The 18,363-nt window shown below is 49.5% G+C and overlaps 1 protein-coding gene across 1 annotated transcript in view; it reads right to left on the minus strand.

Moving 5' to 3' along the window:
• Positions 1-15,203, minus strand: part of bcor (BCL6 corepressor) — a gene marked incomplete at its 5' end in the record, with an annotated part of 30,290 nt that extends 15,087 nt beyond the window's left edge. Inside the window, 6 exon segments of the mRNA XM_079170214.1 lie at positions 1,327-4,470; positions 4,728-4,809; positions 14,671-14,684; positions 14,688-14,714; positions 14,716-14,807; positions 15,188-15,203. Coding sequence (XP_079026340.1) covers positions 1,327-4,470; positions 4,728-4,809; positions 14,671-14,684; positions 14,688-14,714; positions 14,716-14,807; positions 15,188-15,203 — 3,375 coding nt within the window.
• Positions 15,204-18,363: the final 3,160 nt, after the last annotated feature.

Consider the following 18,363-nt stretch of genomic DNA (forward strand, 5'->3'; position numbering starts at 1 on the left):
AACAGGTTATTGAATGCTGCATCAAAACTATCAAATGATTTCTGAACTGCATGAGTGACAAATTTGGAAAAAGAGAATCGAAAGAATATGTTCATTGATAACGCTGATTCAGTTTTAGAAGTCTTGTTTCTTTAAAAAAAAAAAATCCCAAATAGACTTCCACATCTTATTTGTCCAGAAATAGAGCGTTTGATAGCTTTGTGTTGCAGCTGTGCATTGACAAGCATGACACAGACAAAACCACAGTTTTCTAGGGCGCGTTCACAACATAGACAGACATGTGCAACCTATTAAGATATCCGCCTCTGAGCCTGTGGATAATGGAGCGTAGGCTTCGTTTGTGTTTCTATGCTGAACATTGAGCACATAAGGACCCAGAAGTAACGGTCTAAATGGAATAGCTCAATGTCTCAGAATGTTAGGGGATGATGGCCGACTGTAGGGGACGTTGCTGTGCTGGTGCATTTATAAATGTAACGTGATGTGTGTTAGGAGAGAGGGTCTTTTAGCCAACAGGGTGAGGAGAACTATGTCATTGAACAGCAACCAGGCAGGGCAGCGTAGGCCATCAGGGGGAGGAAGGTTAGGGGAGGATAGCGACTGGCGAGTGGGGGCTGGGGTGCATGCAGAAAGCCTAAGAGGCACCCCAAAGAGGGCAGCTACTGGTTTTTAAAGCACACTGCAAGCCCTCTGCTGCCCCTCACCTCGGGGTTAAGCATAGCCGAAGGCAGCATGAACTGTGAGGCTGCCACAGGCACGCTCTGAAACTACAGTATACGGCTCTATAGCACCAGTCAGCACTAACACATGCTTTAGCCCCAAGGCAGTCACACAAGGACAAGCACGTACGGACATACAAACACGCGCGCATGGAAATAACCTTTCCAATAACTGCTCGCTAATCAACATACAGAGACGGCAGCCCTGGTTAACCTTTGAACTGCCTTCCCTGATAGGGGGCCTCAACTGGCCTTACACCAGCTCACTAGGACAATGAAACTGAGGGGAAGGTCAGGTTAATGGCCAGGATAGTAGCATGACAGCATGTATATTATTCTGTACTGTGTGTGTGTGTGTGTGTGTGTGTGTGTGTGTGTGTGTGTGTGTGTGTGTGTGTGTGGGGGGGGGGTATCGTTCCTGAGTAAATGTCAGAACTGAAAGTATGTTTGAAAAGTATGCACATAAGAAACATTGATCATTATGACTTCTTTCCAACCCACCACCAACTTGAGCCCAATATACCCTGTACTGTATACACACACAAACACACACACACACACACACACACACACACACACACACACACACGTGTGTTAATGGCCTTACCTGCAGGGCTCTCTGTTCACGGCTCAGCTTGCTGGAGTCAGCATACAGCTCAGTGGTAACATATTTAAAGCGGTCGCCAACGTAGCCTGAGGAGTTAGCGATCCTCTTGGCCAGACTGGATCTACGAGAGCCTTTAGGTGAGGTCAGGCCATCTTCATCGTAGTCGTAGTCGTCGTCGTCATCATCATCCCCTTCTCCTTGAGACTCTCCTAGGTCAACAATGCTATCTTCCTTTTCTGTCTCCTCCTCACACGCCCTCTCCTCCTTCACCACATCTGTGCAGTCCTGAGAGAAGTGAAGAGCTTGGCTGTCTCTGTCCCGTTTGTCCTTACCAGAGCTGCGCTCCCCAGATGTGCGGGCACAGCGCAAGGTGCTCTGGTCTTGGTCGTCGGGGTCGGGGCTGGGGCTCCGCTCCTCCGGGCTCTCCTCGGCTTGGGCGAACTGCCCTGGAGAAGTCGGGGATGTGCTGGAGGTCAACCCAGGACAGCCTGTGTCCTGAAGAGCCTTGGTTTTCCCAAAGAGAGTTTCTGGCCGTCTATCATTGTGATTGGACTTCAGGGTGGGGCTGTGTCCGGAGTGGATCGGATAAGGATGGGAAAGGCGGTGTTGGTGTTTTGGCTCGTAATCAGTCTTTGTCAGATTTTGGTTACTATGACAACATTCATTTTGGTTAACCTTGCTGCTGGTCTCAGCAGAGGGCTGTTTGTTGACTGTTGGGGAAGACTCAATATCTGTGTCTGAGTGTACAAGGTCAATGCAGACAATCTTTTCTCTGCATGTTACAGAAGAGGGGGGTTTGCTTTGATTGCCACCATGTCCTTGTGCTCCTGCTTCCCTATCAGACTTAATTTGGCTTCCTTTGCCTATCTCTTTCCCAACGCCGTGATCTCTGTGGCCCCCGCATTCTTCAACAACCCCCCTAGATTTCTCCTGTCCCCGGGGCTTCAAGGTTGCATCTCCCCTTTCTGCCAACTTGTCTGAGTGCGTTTGCATCAGGGGATGGGCCATCTCCTGTGAGTTATAAGTGAGGTATTCTCCTCCTGGACCAGCTGGGAGGTTGTGGTAGGGTAAAGGGTGTTTTGCTGCCAAGTGGGTTGGGTAAAGGCTGTTGCTGCCCAGCAATACTGGGTGAGGGTAGACTGGGCCTTTTCCTGCAATTGGCAGGGAGTGTAGTGCCATGCCATCGGGGATGGGGTAATGCAGGTATCTATTGGCATAAGCCAAACTGTGGTTCAGGTAAGCGTCACTTTGAGGAAGATAAAGATGGCCAGGGGTGTGACCATTTTCTAAACAGGGCCTCTTGTATGATGACAGTTCTGGAGTCATTTCACCTCTCTTAGTGGTCTGGGAGGACTTCTCTGTTCCCTCTCTGTGGTGGCCTGGGTGTTCTGAATGGCTAGGGCTGTGTTTGACCCACTCGCCATTGGGCTTGGGAGAAAGAGCCCTGGAGCTTACCAGAGAAGAATGTTGAGCGGAGGACACATTATGGTTGGACTCCCCTGTCCTTGGACAGGATGAGCTACGTTGCTGAGGGAGTACTCTCTCTAGACCCTTGTGTTTGATGACAGAGGGTGAGGAGCCTTTGACTTGAGAAAGGCCCAGGTCTGTGTTAGGCCTTGGGGAGGGGGGCAAGCCTGGTGTGTGCTGTGTACGGGATGGAGACGGGCTAGGTACAACCCAGGAGGAGTGTAAAGTGCTTATCATTTCTGGCCTTTCTGGGACCTTTGAAGAAGTGCTGCTGACCACAGAGTGTGGGTGGGAGGAAGGAGAGAGGGACAGGTTTTTGTCCTTTAGGAGCTCTCGGCTAGGGGGCAGTCCATAATGTGCACCAGATGCTAAAGTGTCCATCTTAACTGGGAATCCATTGGGAGGCAACCCAAACTCTAGCATTCTTCCAGACAAATCCAAGGGCTTCTCTGCCGAGTCTTTGGTTGCTGGTCTCTCAAAATTGGGTTTGGAGGGTGACCTGCTGGGTCTCCTCTCAACCCCTGCATTTCTGTGCTCAGGTGCCCCGTCTCTTGGCCTAGATTTATGGGGGCTGGGCCGGGCAGGAGAGGGCTGCTCTGATGCCATGCTGCTTACAGAGAATGGATGAGGAATGGAGTGTGTGGATGAGGCAGATATTGAAGAGTTGGAGGAGGTGGGTGGGTGTCCTATCCTAGCAACTGGGCGTTGTAAATCCAGTGAGTTGTCAATAAGGGCAGGGGGGGGGGGGGGCTGGGGAAGGCGAGAAGATGCATGAGGAGGAGAATCAGTAGGTAGACTATTATTATTCCCACTATTGGTGCCACTAGTGTTAGCGCTACTGGTATTATTGTTGTTGCTAGAGCCCTTCCTTGAGGGAGGTCTGCTTGGTCTGCTGCTCCTGCTAGGGGACCGGTCCCTGTCTATGGCAGCCTGATGATGCTGAGGATGAGGGGAAGGTTGGTGAAGCTGCTGTGCAAACTGAGGCGCAACACCAAGCCCCTTGTCCTGGCAGTGGACCATGGATGTGGGGGCCACTGTCACTGTAGGAATCCTCATAGGAGGCGCCACCAAGGGAGAAGAGATGGGGGAAGGAGGATAATGGGGCATATAGTAGAGCCTCTCAGCAGCAGCAGGGTTAACATTGCCCCCCTGGGATGCACACAGAGACGGGTATGCCAGGTGCTGGGCAAGATAGGGGTTGGGTTGGCTGAGCAAGGAGGCTTTGTACATGTTTAGAGCCGCGTACTTGGATGTGTCCATGAAGGGATACATGCTGGCTTCAGGGTAGGGGCTGAGCCAAGGCAGGCGGAGGTAGCTGCCACCAGCGCCTGCCAAGCCCAGTTCAGATGCCTTTTCTCCAGGCCCTAATCGGCGTTCCAAGCCTAGACCTTCAGCTCCATGAACCAGCACAGGCTTGTGGAGACCTGGAGGAGTGCCCTTGTACAGGTATCCATTAGTGGGCTTACGACTGTCCAAGGGGCCATCAGGCTTGTAGATGAGCTCTGGGAGACCATCCCTGTTATAAGTGAGGGGGAGGGAGTGCGTCTCTCGGCTTTTCTCCACTGGCAGTGCTCTGATGCCTGGGTATACAACCCCACCATGGAGACGAAGACCGTCGTGCATCAGAGTGCCTCGGTCCAGCCCCATCGCTGCCAGGGGCGTCAACCTTGCATCCACCTGTGCCAAAAAAGGGGGTGACCAGAGAAGTAAATGTGACTCAGATCCCTCAAGAGAACATTTTGAAAATCTCACACTGAAAGCACACACTATGAAACAATAACTGCTAAACAAAGCACAAACAAAAAATTGCTTAATGTTTTAGTTCTGTTGCATGCATGCACATAGTGAATCAGACCAAATGGTTATTTCCAGGTAATAATGACTAACGCGACAACTGAGTGTAAACAGTACTTAGGACGAGCACGGGGACTTGCCATATTTTGTGTGATGTGGTTCCCTTGTCTTAGTTCCAGGTTGGTTTGTGTCTCAGCATCGACATCACGAACAGATGTTGCCCTGTGGAGATGAGCAAACAGTTAGCAGTCAGTGTCTTGGCTCTGACGCACGCACGCACGCACGCACACCACAGCTCTGTTGTAACCCCACTGCCAAAAAAAGAATTTACAGGGCAAAAATGTTGGTTCATAAAATCTCCAAAAGAGAAATTAGATACAAAATTAACTATTGCACATTTGTTAATTTCTGGGTCAACATTTAGATTACGGGGTGGAGGGCGAATTTACAAAGAAAGGAATGGTAACAGCAAAGTAAGCTACAGTCAGCCTTCCTTTCACTCTCTCTCACACTCGCATCTCCACTTCAGTGGAGATGAAAGCACTGTGTGGGCTCCCCTCCCATCCGTCAACACCCCTCAGCCACCCCCATCCTCCTGTCCCCTCCCCTGACCCCCATCCTGCCCACCCCGTGGGCTTGACGTGCATTGTGGGGCTGCGTCTATTCAGTCACGTTCCCCACACACTGGTTCTTCAGTGCCCTCTCTGACCCGCTCTCTCGGCTGCCTCAGTCAGCGGAGCGAGGGAAGATTATACATCAGAGACCACTTCGGTGGGAGACCATTTGCCGCCCGCCAACGCAGAGCCACGGATCAACAAACTCTCCCACCAAAGAACACGCACAAAAGTATAGTACGCAAGAGAGAAAGAGACAACTGTGTATAATTTGCAATAAACAAAAATAGATTCAGTTTGAGAAGGAATAACGTGGAGAAGTATAAAGAATAATACGACCACTGAGGTAAAAATGATGTTTCTTGTTTCTGATCACAAGAGAAACGACAATAAGCAAAAAACATCAAGAACTTTGTTGTCCTTTATCTGTATTTTTTGGTATACATTTGAATTTCTTTAAAGCACTGGAGCACAACAGAGCAGTTACTCTATGTTAAGGAGATATTGAATAAGTAACAAGAAGATTGTTATCATTTATTCATTAGTGCAACATTTTAGGAGATTTAATATTTGGTCTTTGACATTAAATCTGTGCTTTTATCAGCGGGGTGCCGATTGGGGCTGGATTTTACAACGTTATTAGATTAAAAGATACAAAGATAGGTCTTGCCAGGACTAAATACAATTTTGGGGAAAGCGGATAAACCAAATGTGTTTTTTTGACAAATGTATATTCATACAATGCCTCAAATGACTGTAAGTAGCACAACTTATATGTCAAATGTGAAACATGTTGACTTTTATTGATATATATTGAGCTCGCTCTAAACTGAATGTACTTTCAAAGAAAAGAAACTCAATGTACACGTATTTAACAGCAAATTTACAGCACTTATTTTCTCCAGTTTGTATTCATGTTATGGTGTCAGTTCAGTAGATCTAGAAATCTTACTTTGTGGCAATACTTTGTATTACTGAGTGAAGGATATCACACTGCAAAACCACGCAAATTAGTTTTTCATAAAATGTTGTTGTACAAATGGCAACATTGACAGATCACTGAGCACTTGTGAGCCTTGTGAGTGGAATCTTAAAAACAACAAAGTGGTCTGGCTAAATTCAAGAGGCCGTTTCAAAATCCTGAAAAACAACAAAGGGGAAAAGGTGAAAGTACTGCTCCCACTCGGCAGATTATATTTGAAAAGGGAACATTTAAGTTTTCATTGATGACTCGTTAGGGTGGACATTTCTGCAAGGTTAGGGGAGCCAGTGCAGGAACGAGGTGGGGGGGGAGAAGTGCCTTTAAATAGTAAAAGTGAATCCTCGGCGGTGCTGAGAGCAGCAGGGAAACTTGGCTCCTCGATCATCGCAGAGAAACGCCCCTGAGCCTCGCTGCGGCGCCGCTGGCACGCCACTTTTATTGCCGTGACCCGGGGCCCATTAATCAGCCTGTTGCGGGGCCCCTCGGCGCGGCTCCTCCCTGCCCCAGCGCTCCCATCCCCCATCAGCTCCCCGAGGCCACAGTCCTGCTCCCATAACATCCGCATCTGACGGAACTGAAAACCGTGTGCGTGCTCTGATAAAAAAAAAAAACTGCCACAGTGTCGATACGAATGTGCGTGCAGCCACGTGAAGGCTGGATTTGTGTTACACAGACAACCGTTGAGAAATCACACCAGTCCCGTTGCTCGTATTTCCTGGAGCGTCACATGCACCACACACACACACACACACACACACACACACACACACACACACACACACACACACACACACACACACACACACACACACACACACACACACACACACACACACACACACACACACACACACACACAGCGTCTCCTCTTGCACGGAAAAAGTCTGCGCTCCACGAGACCAAACGTGATAATGAAAAAAATAAGCCTCTTAAACAAACGCAGATTGTCAATGACACGCTGCCTTTCTGGACATTTCCGTTTAACCTAAACGCAACCTTCACCGCTTTAATGAAATATCTGTCCTTGGCATAAAGCCGAGAAAAAGAGAAAAACCGGAGAGAGAAAGAGAAAAACAGGAGAGAAAGAGAGAGACAGACAGAGAAAGAGAGAGACAGAGAGAGAAAGAGAAAGAGAGACAGAGAGAGAGAGAGAGAGAGAGAAAGACGGGTTCACGTAAAACAAAAAGACAGTCGGCTGTCTTAAAGGTCTGTCATTACTTCACAACGTGCGCACCGTGCTGATGACCGAGTAGTTTTGCGCGGCTGCGGCGCCTGTCATTTCCATGAAATGAATAGTAGTCCAGAGAAGATGAGAGGCTGCGCGGGGCCTCAAGGTCAGGATCAAGCACTTGGCGGCACACTGCACGCACCGCTGGGAATAGCCTCTATATGACACAGCCTCTCTGATGCACTCTAGAAATAAAAAGAAAACTCAAAAAATTACGCAAAAACGCACGGGACAAAGCGCTCTGTTGAGCACAATGATGCTGTTACAATCCCATATGCCAGAGGAAACATGGACAGGGTTCTAATTCCCCCGAATAACCTCTTTTCCAATAATCGTTAAAAAATATTAATGGAAGATTATTGGAAATATTAATGGTATTTACATTATATTTCATGATGCAAAATATAAAAATGTCCGATGTATGTGATTTTCGTTCCTAGCATTTCCAACATAGCCAATAACGTGTAGCCACAGAATTGCATCAACTTGATTACACTTTTGTGAAAAGGACTTCGGCACGTTGCAACTGTCATGTCGTCACCGACACAACATGACAGCAGGAAAACAGGCTACTTTAACACAGATTCATTCTGGTCACAACCACATTTCTGAAGTGCTGCTATTGGTTGAAAAGCTGCATTTGAACTGTTCATGCTAGTCTGAGTCCGGTCCAAACAACTATGCAAGACACCATACAGAATATTATGGGCAACCAGCTTGTGTGGCTCACAGTACTTAAAACAAAATATAGCACAGGCTTTAAAAAGCACCTTACCCATCTCGGGATGTTGCATTAAAGGCACCATGAAGTCCATGAAAGAGACTTGTCACGCCTATATAACAAATCTCATGTTTATAATTTCTCTAAAGTCTGAAGATTAACAAAACTGTTGTTGCCTGAGAATATATTCTATAATATCACGTATAAGTGGAGGGAGAGAGATAGGAAAGGAGGAAAAGGCATATGTTGACGCTCATCCCTGCTGCTAAGAATAGTTTGCGCAACAAACAACTCCCTACGGCCGCCCAATCCATCACAGTGGTCGGCAGCAGCGGCATCAGGAGGGAGGGGGGGGGGGGGTGCGCAGCGGTCGGCGTTGCGTTTATAAACCAGACCGCTGGAGCGGAGCCCCGACTTGCACCATTAACCAGAAAACCACCGGGCGTTTTTGGCGGAACCTTTAGCTCTGCATTCCGGTATTGTCTGCTTCTTCTTTTTTAAGGAAGGAAGAGTAAAAAAACAAGGGCAGAGGGAAAGACTGATAGAGAGAGAGGGGGGAGGGAGAGAAAACAAACTCGCTTCTCCCTCTTTTCCCTTGTTTCCTGTTTCTGACGACAATTACTTGAACTCTGCGTGACCCGCAGCGCATGCACGCACCGGCACCGCTCATCGCTTCCTCCAGGACGGAGGCCTCTATTCCACGTGCAGCTCAGTTATTGCGTGCGCACCAGTGATGCGTGTGTGCGTGTGTGTGTGTGTGTGTGTGTGTGTGTGTGTGTGTGTGTGTGTGGGGGGGGGGGGGGGGGGGGTCTATCACCAGCAGCTTCCTCCCTCTTTTTCAAGTTCGTAAACGCAGATCCACATTTAAAGAAAACGTAGGGCCATCAATCATTCATAAACACCTCGTGCGTTTGCTAATCTGTTCGGGTATTGAACGGGGAACCGGGAACGTGGGTCTCGCTGTGTAACGGCGCCCCTCGCGCTCTTTGTCCCTGGAGCTTTGCCAGGCTCTCTGAAGCGCAGAGCTCCGTTCAGCTCTGAAAAAATGCAGTGTGACGCAGGATAATCTCCGCAGCGACGGGGGTGGGGTGAGCATAAACAGGGATTAAATGTGAGCGCGCGCGCATGCACACACACACACACAACCGTGAGGTTGCTGTGTATGTGTGCCAAAAACTGCCGGTGAACAAAATAGAAATCAGCGGGAACAAATGTGAGAAAACATATTAAGTGCAGACCAAAACTACAACCTGACTACTAAATACACAGCCTCAGGGCCTCACTCTCACCTGAGAGCGAGCGAGAGCGGGAGAGAGAAAGAGAGAGAGAACGCGTGCCCAATTTTAATTGTTATTGATCATCGGGCTGACGTGTGCCAAATGGCCCCATTGATCATCTCGATGTAGACTCGGGAGTCCAGATATGGGAAGTCGACGCGCTGCCTCTCGGTGTAGTTTCTGATACAACAGGAGCGTACAGACCGAACGGAGGCAGCGGGGATAATCGCTGAAGGGAGCCGCGGGGAGCGCGCTGCTGGTGGAGCGCAGAGCTGGAGGGAGCCGGCGGCGTCTCTTCAGCTGTCACATTATTAGCAGCCGAGCTGTAAACAAAGGGGCCCCTCGGTCCTCCCCGGGCCGCTGCACAGCCGCATGCAAGTCGGTGCACGGTTCAACACCCCCCCTCCCCCCCCCCCCCCCGCCCGCCCGCGCGCCCTCCCTCCCTCGGCAGCACGGCCGTCAACAACGTCGACATTGTGAGGCCTCCCCCCCTTCCCCGTGCTGTCACTGGGGCCCGGGCGGCGGCCGCTCAACTGGCTCTATTCATCCCGGGCCAAATGGGGTCTAAATGGCCCTTTATTCCTCCAAAGGACCCAATTGTAATGGGGACGCGCGGTCCCGCGTTTACCGGAGGTTTCTTGACTTTCCTTTGAAATGCCGCGCTGCTTTCATGTGTTGGATGTAAGCACGTTACGCCCCCCCCCCCCCCCCCCCCCCAATGTATAGGTTTATATATTGGCGCTGCGTAAAGACGTACATTACGCTAAAAGAGCGTCAGTTTAAAACAGGTGCTGACTCAGCGTGAGGTAAACCAAGCTTCCACACCTCTGACATGGCCTACATTTCGGGCTTTTAAAAAGGTCACGTGCATTGTGGGCGACATATGAGGAAATGAGGCTACATGTGAGGCCCTGATCCCAGAAGTTAAAAATAGACAAATTCAGTCTTTGAAGTAATGAAAAAAAACGTACTTAAGGTGTTTATCTGAGCCAAAAGGTGCTTTGAAGACGGTTGCATGTGATAAACTCCTATCGCCCTCACCCTGCCGCAGCCGAGCGTCTGTGGTGATTGCGTCAGATGGATAGATGGACGCCTGAGGCGCCGACGCATAAAAAACAAACGAGGCCTGATCAAGACCGAGCCTGCACCGACTCAAGAGGAGGGAGGTGATGCGTGTCATCATCACTCCGCTGCTAAATCAATCTCCCGACGGGCCAGCGCGAGGTCAGTCAACTAAATACAATCCGGGAGATTTAGAGTTTTCCCTGAAAAAAAACACAAAAACATTCCAAATGTTGCTCCCGCAGACACGATTAACAAAAAAATTAAACACTAATTATTGGGCTTAAACTGCCATCAGAAATATATATGTTAATATGCCAGACACGTGTTAAGAGTCGAGAATAATGTGGAATGATTTTTTTCTGCGGGGCCTAATGACAGCCTCTGTGACGGTGAAACAGCGCTGGGGGGGCGACACATCTCTGCGGGGAAGTGATCCGTGCGCTCCAGACCTCGTCGAAACAAAAAGCTTTGTGAAGCGCTGCGAGCGAGCGAGCGAGCGAGAGAGAGAGAGAGAGAGAGAGAGAGAGAGAGAGAGAGAGAGAGAGAGAGAGAGAGAGAGAGAGAGAGAGAGAGAGAGAGAGAGAGAGAGCGGGAGGAGGGGGGGGGCAGCTCTCCCGTTTCATCGCGAGGTCCCGGGAGGCCAGCACGGAGCATAGCTTCAATCAAACCGTGACGTCTCCTCCGGGAGCAGCGCAGCGCCTGGAAAACCGATCTCTCCTCGGCTCTCTGCCGTGCCTCCGCTTTTTTTGTTCACACGCACCTCGCCTCAGCAGCGAGCGGAGCGCCGGCAGCGACGAGACTGTTGTTTTATATCCAGGCGAGAGAGCGAGAGAGAAAAAAACAAGCGCGAACACAATAAGACAGACCTCATGTCTCCGGCTGGATATAAACAGAACACGGGCGGTTCTTTTTTTTTCTTTTTTTGGTTGACGGCTTTTCTGCGCATTTGATATGCAAAAGTGGTCCCGTGGTTTTATTGACGCACTTTCTATCCGTGCGCGATATTCCCCGCGTGGTCCTTATTGATTTCAGAGAACGCAAAGCGGACAAACAGCAGGTTAATGGGTATAAAAATGGAGGTGGCGTGGTTGTCCCTATACCCCCCCCCTCCAGCACACATCCACCGCCACACAGCACTCAGCATAACAATATGGCCCAGCAGGCACGAGGTTCAGTGATACCTTCAGAGACACCGACCCACACTTTGATTGTCTGACTGTGTTGGAGAGATGAAGTGGCAGAGATGAGCGTGACCGTTAAAGCCATGTCTGCATATTAGGAAGTAATTTCTTATTAAATAAATAAAACTATTTGGTTCGGAGACCATTCTTGACCCTGCACTTTGAATGCCATAAAACACAGTTTTTGGGACGAAGTGTGAAGTCATCTCGCATAAAAGGAGGGGGAGAGGAAAATCAGTATGTCAATCCATAATAATAATAATAATAATACCGGCGCAACGTTCCCGCCCAGAGCAGGCTGTGAAAGATGCCCCAGCAGTAAGCAGCCCTCCCCGCTCTGTGCTTTCAACACCTGGGAGATAGATCAGCCCCACGCTGACTGCTCAGCGCGCAGTGGAAAAATGATGCGCGAAAACGGCTCCGACGCGTAGGCCTTAGCGCTATAAATAAACTCGGCCCACACAAAATGTGAAGTATTTGTTTTACGCTTTCCACAACAGTCGGGGGAAACGGGCTCCATTACCACAAAAAAAGATCAGACATAAAATAAAAGCAAGAGTCATGAAGAAGGCTGTGGTCGCTGTGAAAGGTTGTGGAGCGTTAAAAGCGAGGCCGAGGACAGACAGGAGATATCTGAAGGCGAGGAAACGATATTATTGTCATGGTATAGCCGATTCATTCCCAACACCAAATCAAGATGAGAAAAAACACTTATGTGGCAGGAATAGGAACCTAAACCTAAAGACATGCCTTGATTGACACGCTTCTGAAAAAATAAGTCCCTGTATGTCCCCATTATGTCAAGAACATGGCAAACTCAAGAGGAACACGCGGAGCAGTGGGCTTCATCGCAGCGTGAACAGCGTGTCATTTGGACAATTTGGTAAATAATTAGACATATGGTTTTATGGGTCACTTTATGATCCCCAAATTAGAAATCCATATTCTCTCCGCTGATTTTGTATTCTTTTAAAAACTACCAGATCAAATTTCACTGGAGTCATTCAGCCTATACATCGCTGTACCAATGGGGACAATACATTTAAATACAATTAAGCCTTTATTCTGCTTGAAATCCCCCCTGAAGTATAGCCTCCACCCCCCACCACTTAATCCCTCCCGCTCCGTTCCCTGGAAAAGGGTCCCAAACACGAGGTCCTGCTCTTTGCGCGCGTCAGCCGCTTGCGTTAGCCGCTTGCGTTATGACCGATCCTCTGCGCTTTAGATACGCAGATCGGCTGCCGGGGCCGAGGCGGTCTTTTATAGTCGCTGCTTCCCTCACTAAGCTCGTCAATGAGCTGGAGCCAGCCGATATGAGGCACATCGATCGTCCTAAGAGAGCGTCCCCTAATTAGTGCCTGTGTGGCTGCAGGACAGGCAGCAGGCGCGGTAGCGGGGAATAAAAACAACAACAACAACAACAACAACTGCGATGTGAGCCGTCCTTGATGCGATGGAGAGTGCGGTCCTGACAAAGTCGTTTGGAGACAAACATCCCGGTTAAATGCTGCTCTGTTGCTCGTGAAATGTGGGCTATGCGCAGCCCCGCAGAGCAGCTTTAGAGACTCGCTGGGAAAAGACGGTTCAGTTTGGAACACGTCCAACGCGCCTTGCGGCACTTATTTCAATTAAACGTCAACTTAATAGGACGTGGTTCGTCGCTGCCGCCCACAAACTGCAGTACTACAGTGAGGGAGCGGGGGGGGGGGGAATAAATGTTCTCAAGTTGATAACGGCATAGGGAGAAGTTGTTGGATTAAAGGCGAATTGCAAAGTGGTTTTAAATTCGTGAAAGCCCACGAAGAAATGAAGGTGACAGTAATAAGACGCGCTTTAAAGAAGACTATTTACATCCGTAAATGAGTGAGTCTGGGGTGACACTTTCGCCCTACGAGAGAGCAGCGCGTATCGTAGCTGGGGGGAGGGGGTCTATAACTGGCAATACACGGATCCACCGTGCGCAAAGGACATTCCCCCGCAACGCAAAGACTGCACGCAAGAGTGGAAGACAACATACCGCAGCGCAAAGTCATGGCAGAGAACACCTGCAAGACACCAAGTGTGTGCGTGTGTGGTGGCAGGATGCCAGAGCGGTTTCCATCAACTAGACAGGAAGGTGAGCGGTGCAGTCCCCCCCCACCACTACCTTTGGGACTGATGAGACAACTGATCAACGTCCACTCTGTCCCAAACAAAGTCCCCACCCACACACACACACACACACACACACACACACACACACACACACACACACACACACACACACACACACACACACACACACACACACACACACACACACACAGCGGGGATGCCCTCCAACTGAACTGAACCGTGTATAAATGAGAGCAGCACCGCTCGATTCCCGTTGGCAGGGCGAGGCTGGATTCCGTAACCTTGTTTAGCGCAGAAGCTCCGTGTGCGCGCACGCACACGCGCACACACACAGTCGCCCCACAGGCTCTCTCGCGCACTTCGGCACTAAAACGGAGTGCGAAGAGCCGGAATGTTCACAAGCGAGGACGGCGCCACTTTCAAGTCCGCTATTCTCCGGGACGTCCTTCTCACCTCCCCCCAGCTGACAGGGCAGTTGTTAAAAAAAAAAAAAAAAAAAAAAAGAAAAGGGGAAAAAAAGAGGCCAAGCTCACGGTCGGATCATTACGTGTGTGCGCGCGCGCGTGTTATTTATCAACCACATGCCACTGCCCCGCCGAAACGCACAAAGACCACCCTATGCGCTATTCTTAGAAGTGGCCGATCCTCTCCCCGGTCTCTGCGCACAACACCGGGCTGTCGCGTTCAGATTCAGCCCGACCGTCTTTCATTTACAACACTATATTTAAAAAATAAAATAGAAACCGCAGGGTCGTTCAAAAAGCACATGAGCTGTTGTGTACAGTTAGTTTGAAAGATTCAGAGCAAAGTGTGCGTTCTCTGTCCTCATTCAGGAGGTTTCCACATCGCCAAAGACACGCGAAGAGAAAACACATTTGGGTTTGTCATTGATTGCCTCACCTGGTTAATTGGTGCTAGTTCCAGCCGTCGTCCGTGCGACCCCAAACTCACGCCTTTTTCCTGTTTTTCCTCCCAAGTTAACTGGGAGGACAACGATCCGTGCGTACACGTAGAGAGCAGCCCGGTCACGGTCCCGTCTGCTGGAGACACGCAATCCCGGTCAAAGAAAAAAAAACTAAAAAGTGTCTAACAGGTTATCCACTTGTCACGAAACAAAACTAGTCACACAAATAAAAGCTCTCGGTCCTTATTCTACTGTCTACGGGAAACTCTCCTCCGTTACCCGATATTTCGAGCGGACTTTTCTGCTGCTGCAAATGTCACTTGGGTTGCCATAAAGCGACAAAAAAGAGATCCTGCGCGGAGGGGGAAACACACGTCAGAGTGTAGAGAAATCCACTAAAGAAGATCCGTTAAGGTCCGGCAGAGGCGATGCGCCGTGCGGCCCGGGCTCCCCACAGGATACAGGTGGCGAGGTCGGCGGACTCGCGGAGAAATTAATTCAGCTCGGCCGTACCTCGCAGCAGCGCCATGTTGGGTTTCAGCGGAGCACGCCGTCCTCGGAAAAAGCCCCCTTTTCTCCCGCTCTCCGTCACTCCATGTCCTCTCCGACAACCGGAATATCCGAGTCTCGGGAGGTTTTCTGAAGGTTATTCCGTGTGGTCCCGCGTTTCGCTGGAGGAGCGCAGAGAGAACACCAACCGGGTTCGAGACCGAGGACGCGCGGAGCCGTACGGGGAGTGCCGCACAGAATGGATGAACGCTGCCGAGACCGAGCGACTCGCTCCACTCCCACTCGCGCAGACTCTACCCAGAAGGCCAGTCGGGAGACCGCAATTACCATAAGCCTCCAGCGCACGGCACTGGCTGCGCGCGCACGCACACACACAGAGAGAGAGAGAGAGAGAGAGAGAGAGAGAGAGAGAGAGAGACAGAGAGAGAGAGAGAGAGAGACACAGACACACAGAAAAACACACACACACACACATACAAGCTCCGCTGAAACTCCAAAACAGGAATAGGCGAGGTTTTAACAGCAGAAATAAGGCAGAAAATAAAGTCAAATATATTATATAGCCAAATAAATCATAAAAATAGTCATATATTCCCGTTTAAGATAAACAGTTTGTAATAAATTGAGTGTGGTGATGGAGGACGACCAGTGTGATTAAAAAATAGACGTTGAGTACAAATACAAATTAAATGTCTCTTCCGTTTTTTGTTATAAGATAAGGTGAATCTGCGAAGCACGAGGCAATGGGGGGGGGGGGGGGGGGGCAGCTCAAGGCTGGGGCACATCTGTTAAGGCTCCCATGTCAAGTGAAGGAGGAGGAGGAGGGAGGCTATGAATATCAAGCCTGAGGTGTGTGTGCGTGCGTGCCTCTGTGTGCGTGTGTGTGTGTGCGTGTGTGTATGTGTGTGTGTAGGAGAGAGAGAAAAGCCAGCAGACAGACACACAGAAGCAGAGTAGGAGTAGGAAAGAGAGGGGGAACTTGGAAATGGAAGGTCTGGCTGCGTTCGCCACAGCTGCTGAAAGTAGGAGTTAAACCAGACGGTCATGCACAAACAAACACAAAGCTCGCAAAGCACTCACACGTGGACGCGTTCAAAAGCAAAGTTCATCTTAAAGGGGCGAGTTATCCGAAAGCGGAAAGAAGAAGAAGTCTCTCTCTCTCTCTCTCTCTCTCTCTCTCTCTCATGCATCTGACTTCCTGTGACAAGAAGATGAAAAAAAGAGAGCCTTTCTTCAAACTTTAATTAAATCAGGGTGAGTTGCTTGGCGTCTCTGCTCTCCTCGGCCCCACCCTCTACCTCTCCTAACTGGGAGTTATCCACTATGACCACCGCAGGCACCAAAACCACGAGGCAACCGAGGCTGCGTCCACACTAAGCCGGATGAATCTGCTCCGACGCAAACTCACGCCAGTGTTCAGGTAGATTTCCTCCACACTGAAGAGCATATAAGCATTGTTACAGTAAAGCAAAAAAAAAAGAAGTTAAACCTGCCTTAACTTTAGCTGGACTGCAAAGCGATGAACTCTCATGCTGCTGAACCGAGGTGTCAATCCGATCAGTATTTTATGTAAGATCTCAGAGCCGCCTGAAGACAATTATTGATACCAAGCGGCCCCGGACCGGTCTCAGAGAGAGAGAGAGCGAGAGAGCGAGAGAGAGAGATTTTGACTTGGTGAATAACAATAAGCACAGTGCAATAATCGGGACATAATTAGCGGTCCAAACCTCCCAAAGACTTATGCCTAAAAACCTGAACTTGTCTGAAACAGAAACAATGTATACTTGGCCAAATTTCATATTCACGTATTGTGATGTGGCGTTGGTTTGTATTTTTCCCCTCCATGCCTAATATAATAGACATGCACCGATACCGATACCGGTCCCATGCCGACTCAAATAGCTGGATTGGTTACCATTATTTTCATACATAACAATTCAGTACTTTTGTGTATTCCTGGTGTTGCCTTACACATCAAATGATCCCCGTCACTTCCACACAGTTTATTAATTAAACACTGGTGTCAAATTGGTACTCGCTATCAGCCGATATCCAAAGCCCGTCAGACTGCAGAGAGCCAGCCGAGCCTTTTGGAAGCCGACCACAAGATGAGAAGTAAACAGCGAGCATGAACGGAGGGAAGGAAAACCCATTTTCGTTCTTTTTGTGGCCATGCATGGCGGCAGCTGGCATGCGAAGAGACGCACTCCTTCGACCAGCATATACCTGCACCCTCCAGTCCAGACATAGCGTGTTTGGTTCTGGAAACACGTCCTTCTGTCTATAGAACCACTACTGGGCCATGGGGGGATATGATGTGCCCCTTTCAAAGATGTCGGGGGTGAGGGGCAACACCGTTGTCTCCAAACAGAAGCCATGATTTAACATAAACTACCAAGTCACCCAGAAGCCAGTCAGGAGGATTATGAAGAAAAAGCGTAAAGCTCATTTGATGCTCTGGTTTTTAAAGCAGTTAAAAACAAACACTTGCTGACGTCACACACCGCCAATAATCACGCTAAAGGTCAGATGCGTGTTGGAAAGACAGGGCGACGTCACAGCAGCAGACACCGGGTCTTCCCTCCCCCCGCACTGACTCAGAGGCTCTCTCCATCACTCACTGGAAACCGGATTAGAATGAATATTGCTCCGAGGAACCGCAGGGCGCTCAAACGCAAAAAAAAACAGAACACAGTCGTAGGTAACAGAAAGAAAAAAAATACCTAGAGTCTGAGGGAGTCTCTCGAAAACAGGTCTGGAGAGCGAGCGCGGGCCTTTTTTTTTTTTTTTTATAACTTGCATTTTTACGACCGTGTGTGAACTTTGTGGTTTGGAAAAAGCCAGCCCCCAGAACAGCGTGTGCCTTTGAAAACGCGCTCATGTTGGGTAATGGCGACGGGAAAAAAAGCGTGCTTAAAATCCCGTGGTGCCGTCCTCTAACTGTCATTCTATGTCATGCATAGGTGTGTCTATGTGTGTGTGTGCGCGTGTCTTGTATAAACCAAAAAGAGCGTGAACGCACACATGCGTGCACCCCGGCGTATAGGGAGCCACACTCTGGGAGGTCAGAGTGATCCAGCCATCTGCTGCTGCAATCAGACACTGAAGCGGTGGCCGGACAAACACACACACACACACACACACACACACACACACACACACACACACAGTATTCACGG

The sequence above is a fragment of the Pholis gunnellus genome (assembly GCF_910591455.1).
Source record: "Pholis gunnellus genome assembly, chromosome: 12".
Taxonomy (NCBI): Eukaryota; Metazoa; Chordata; class Actinopteri; order Perciformes; family Pholidae; genus Pholis; species Pholis gunnellus.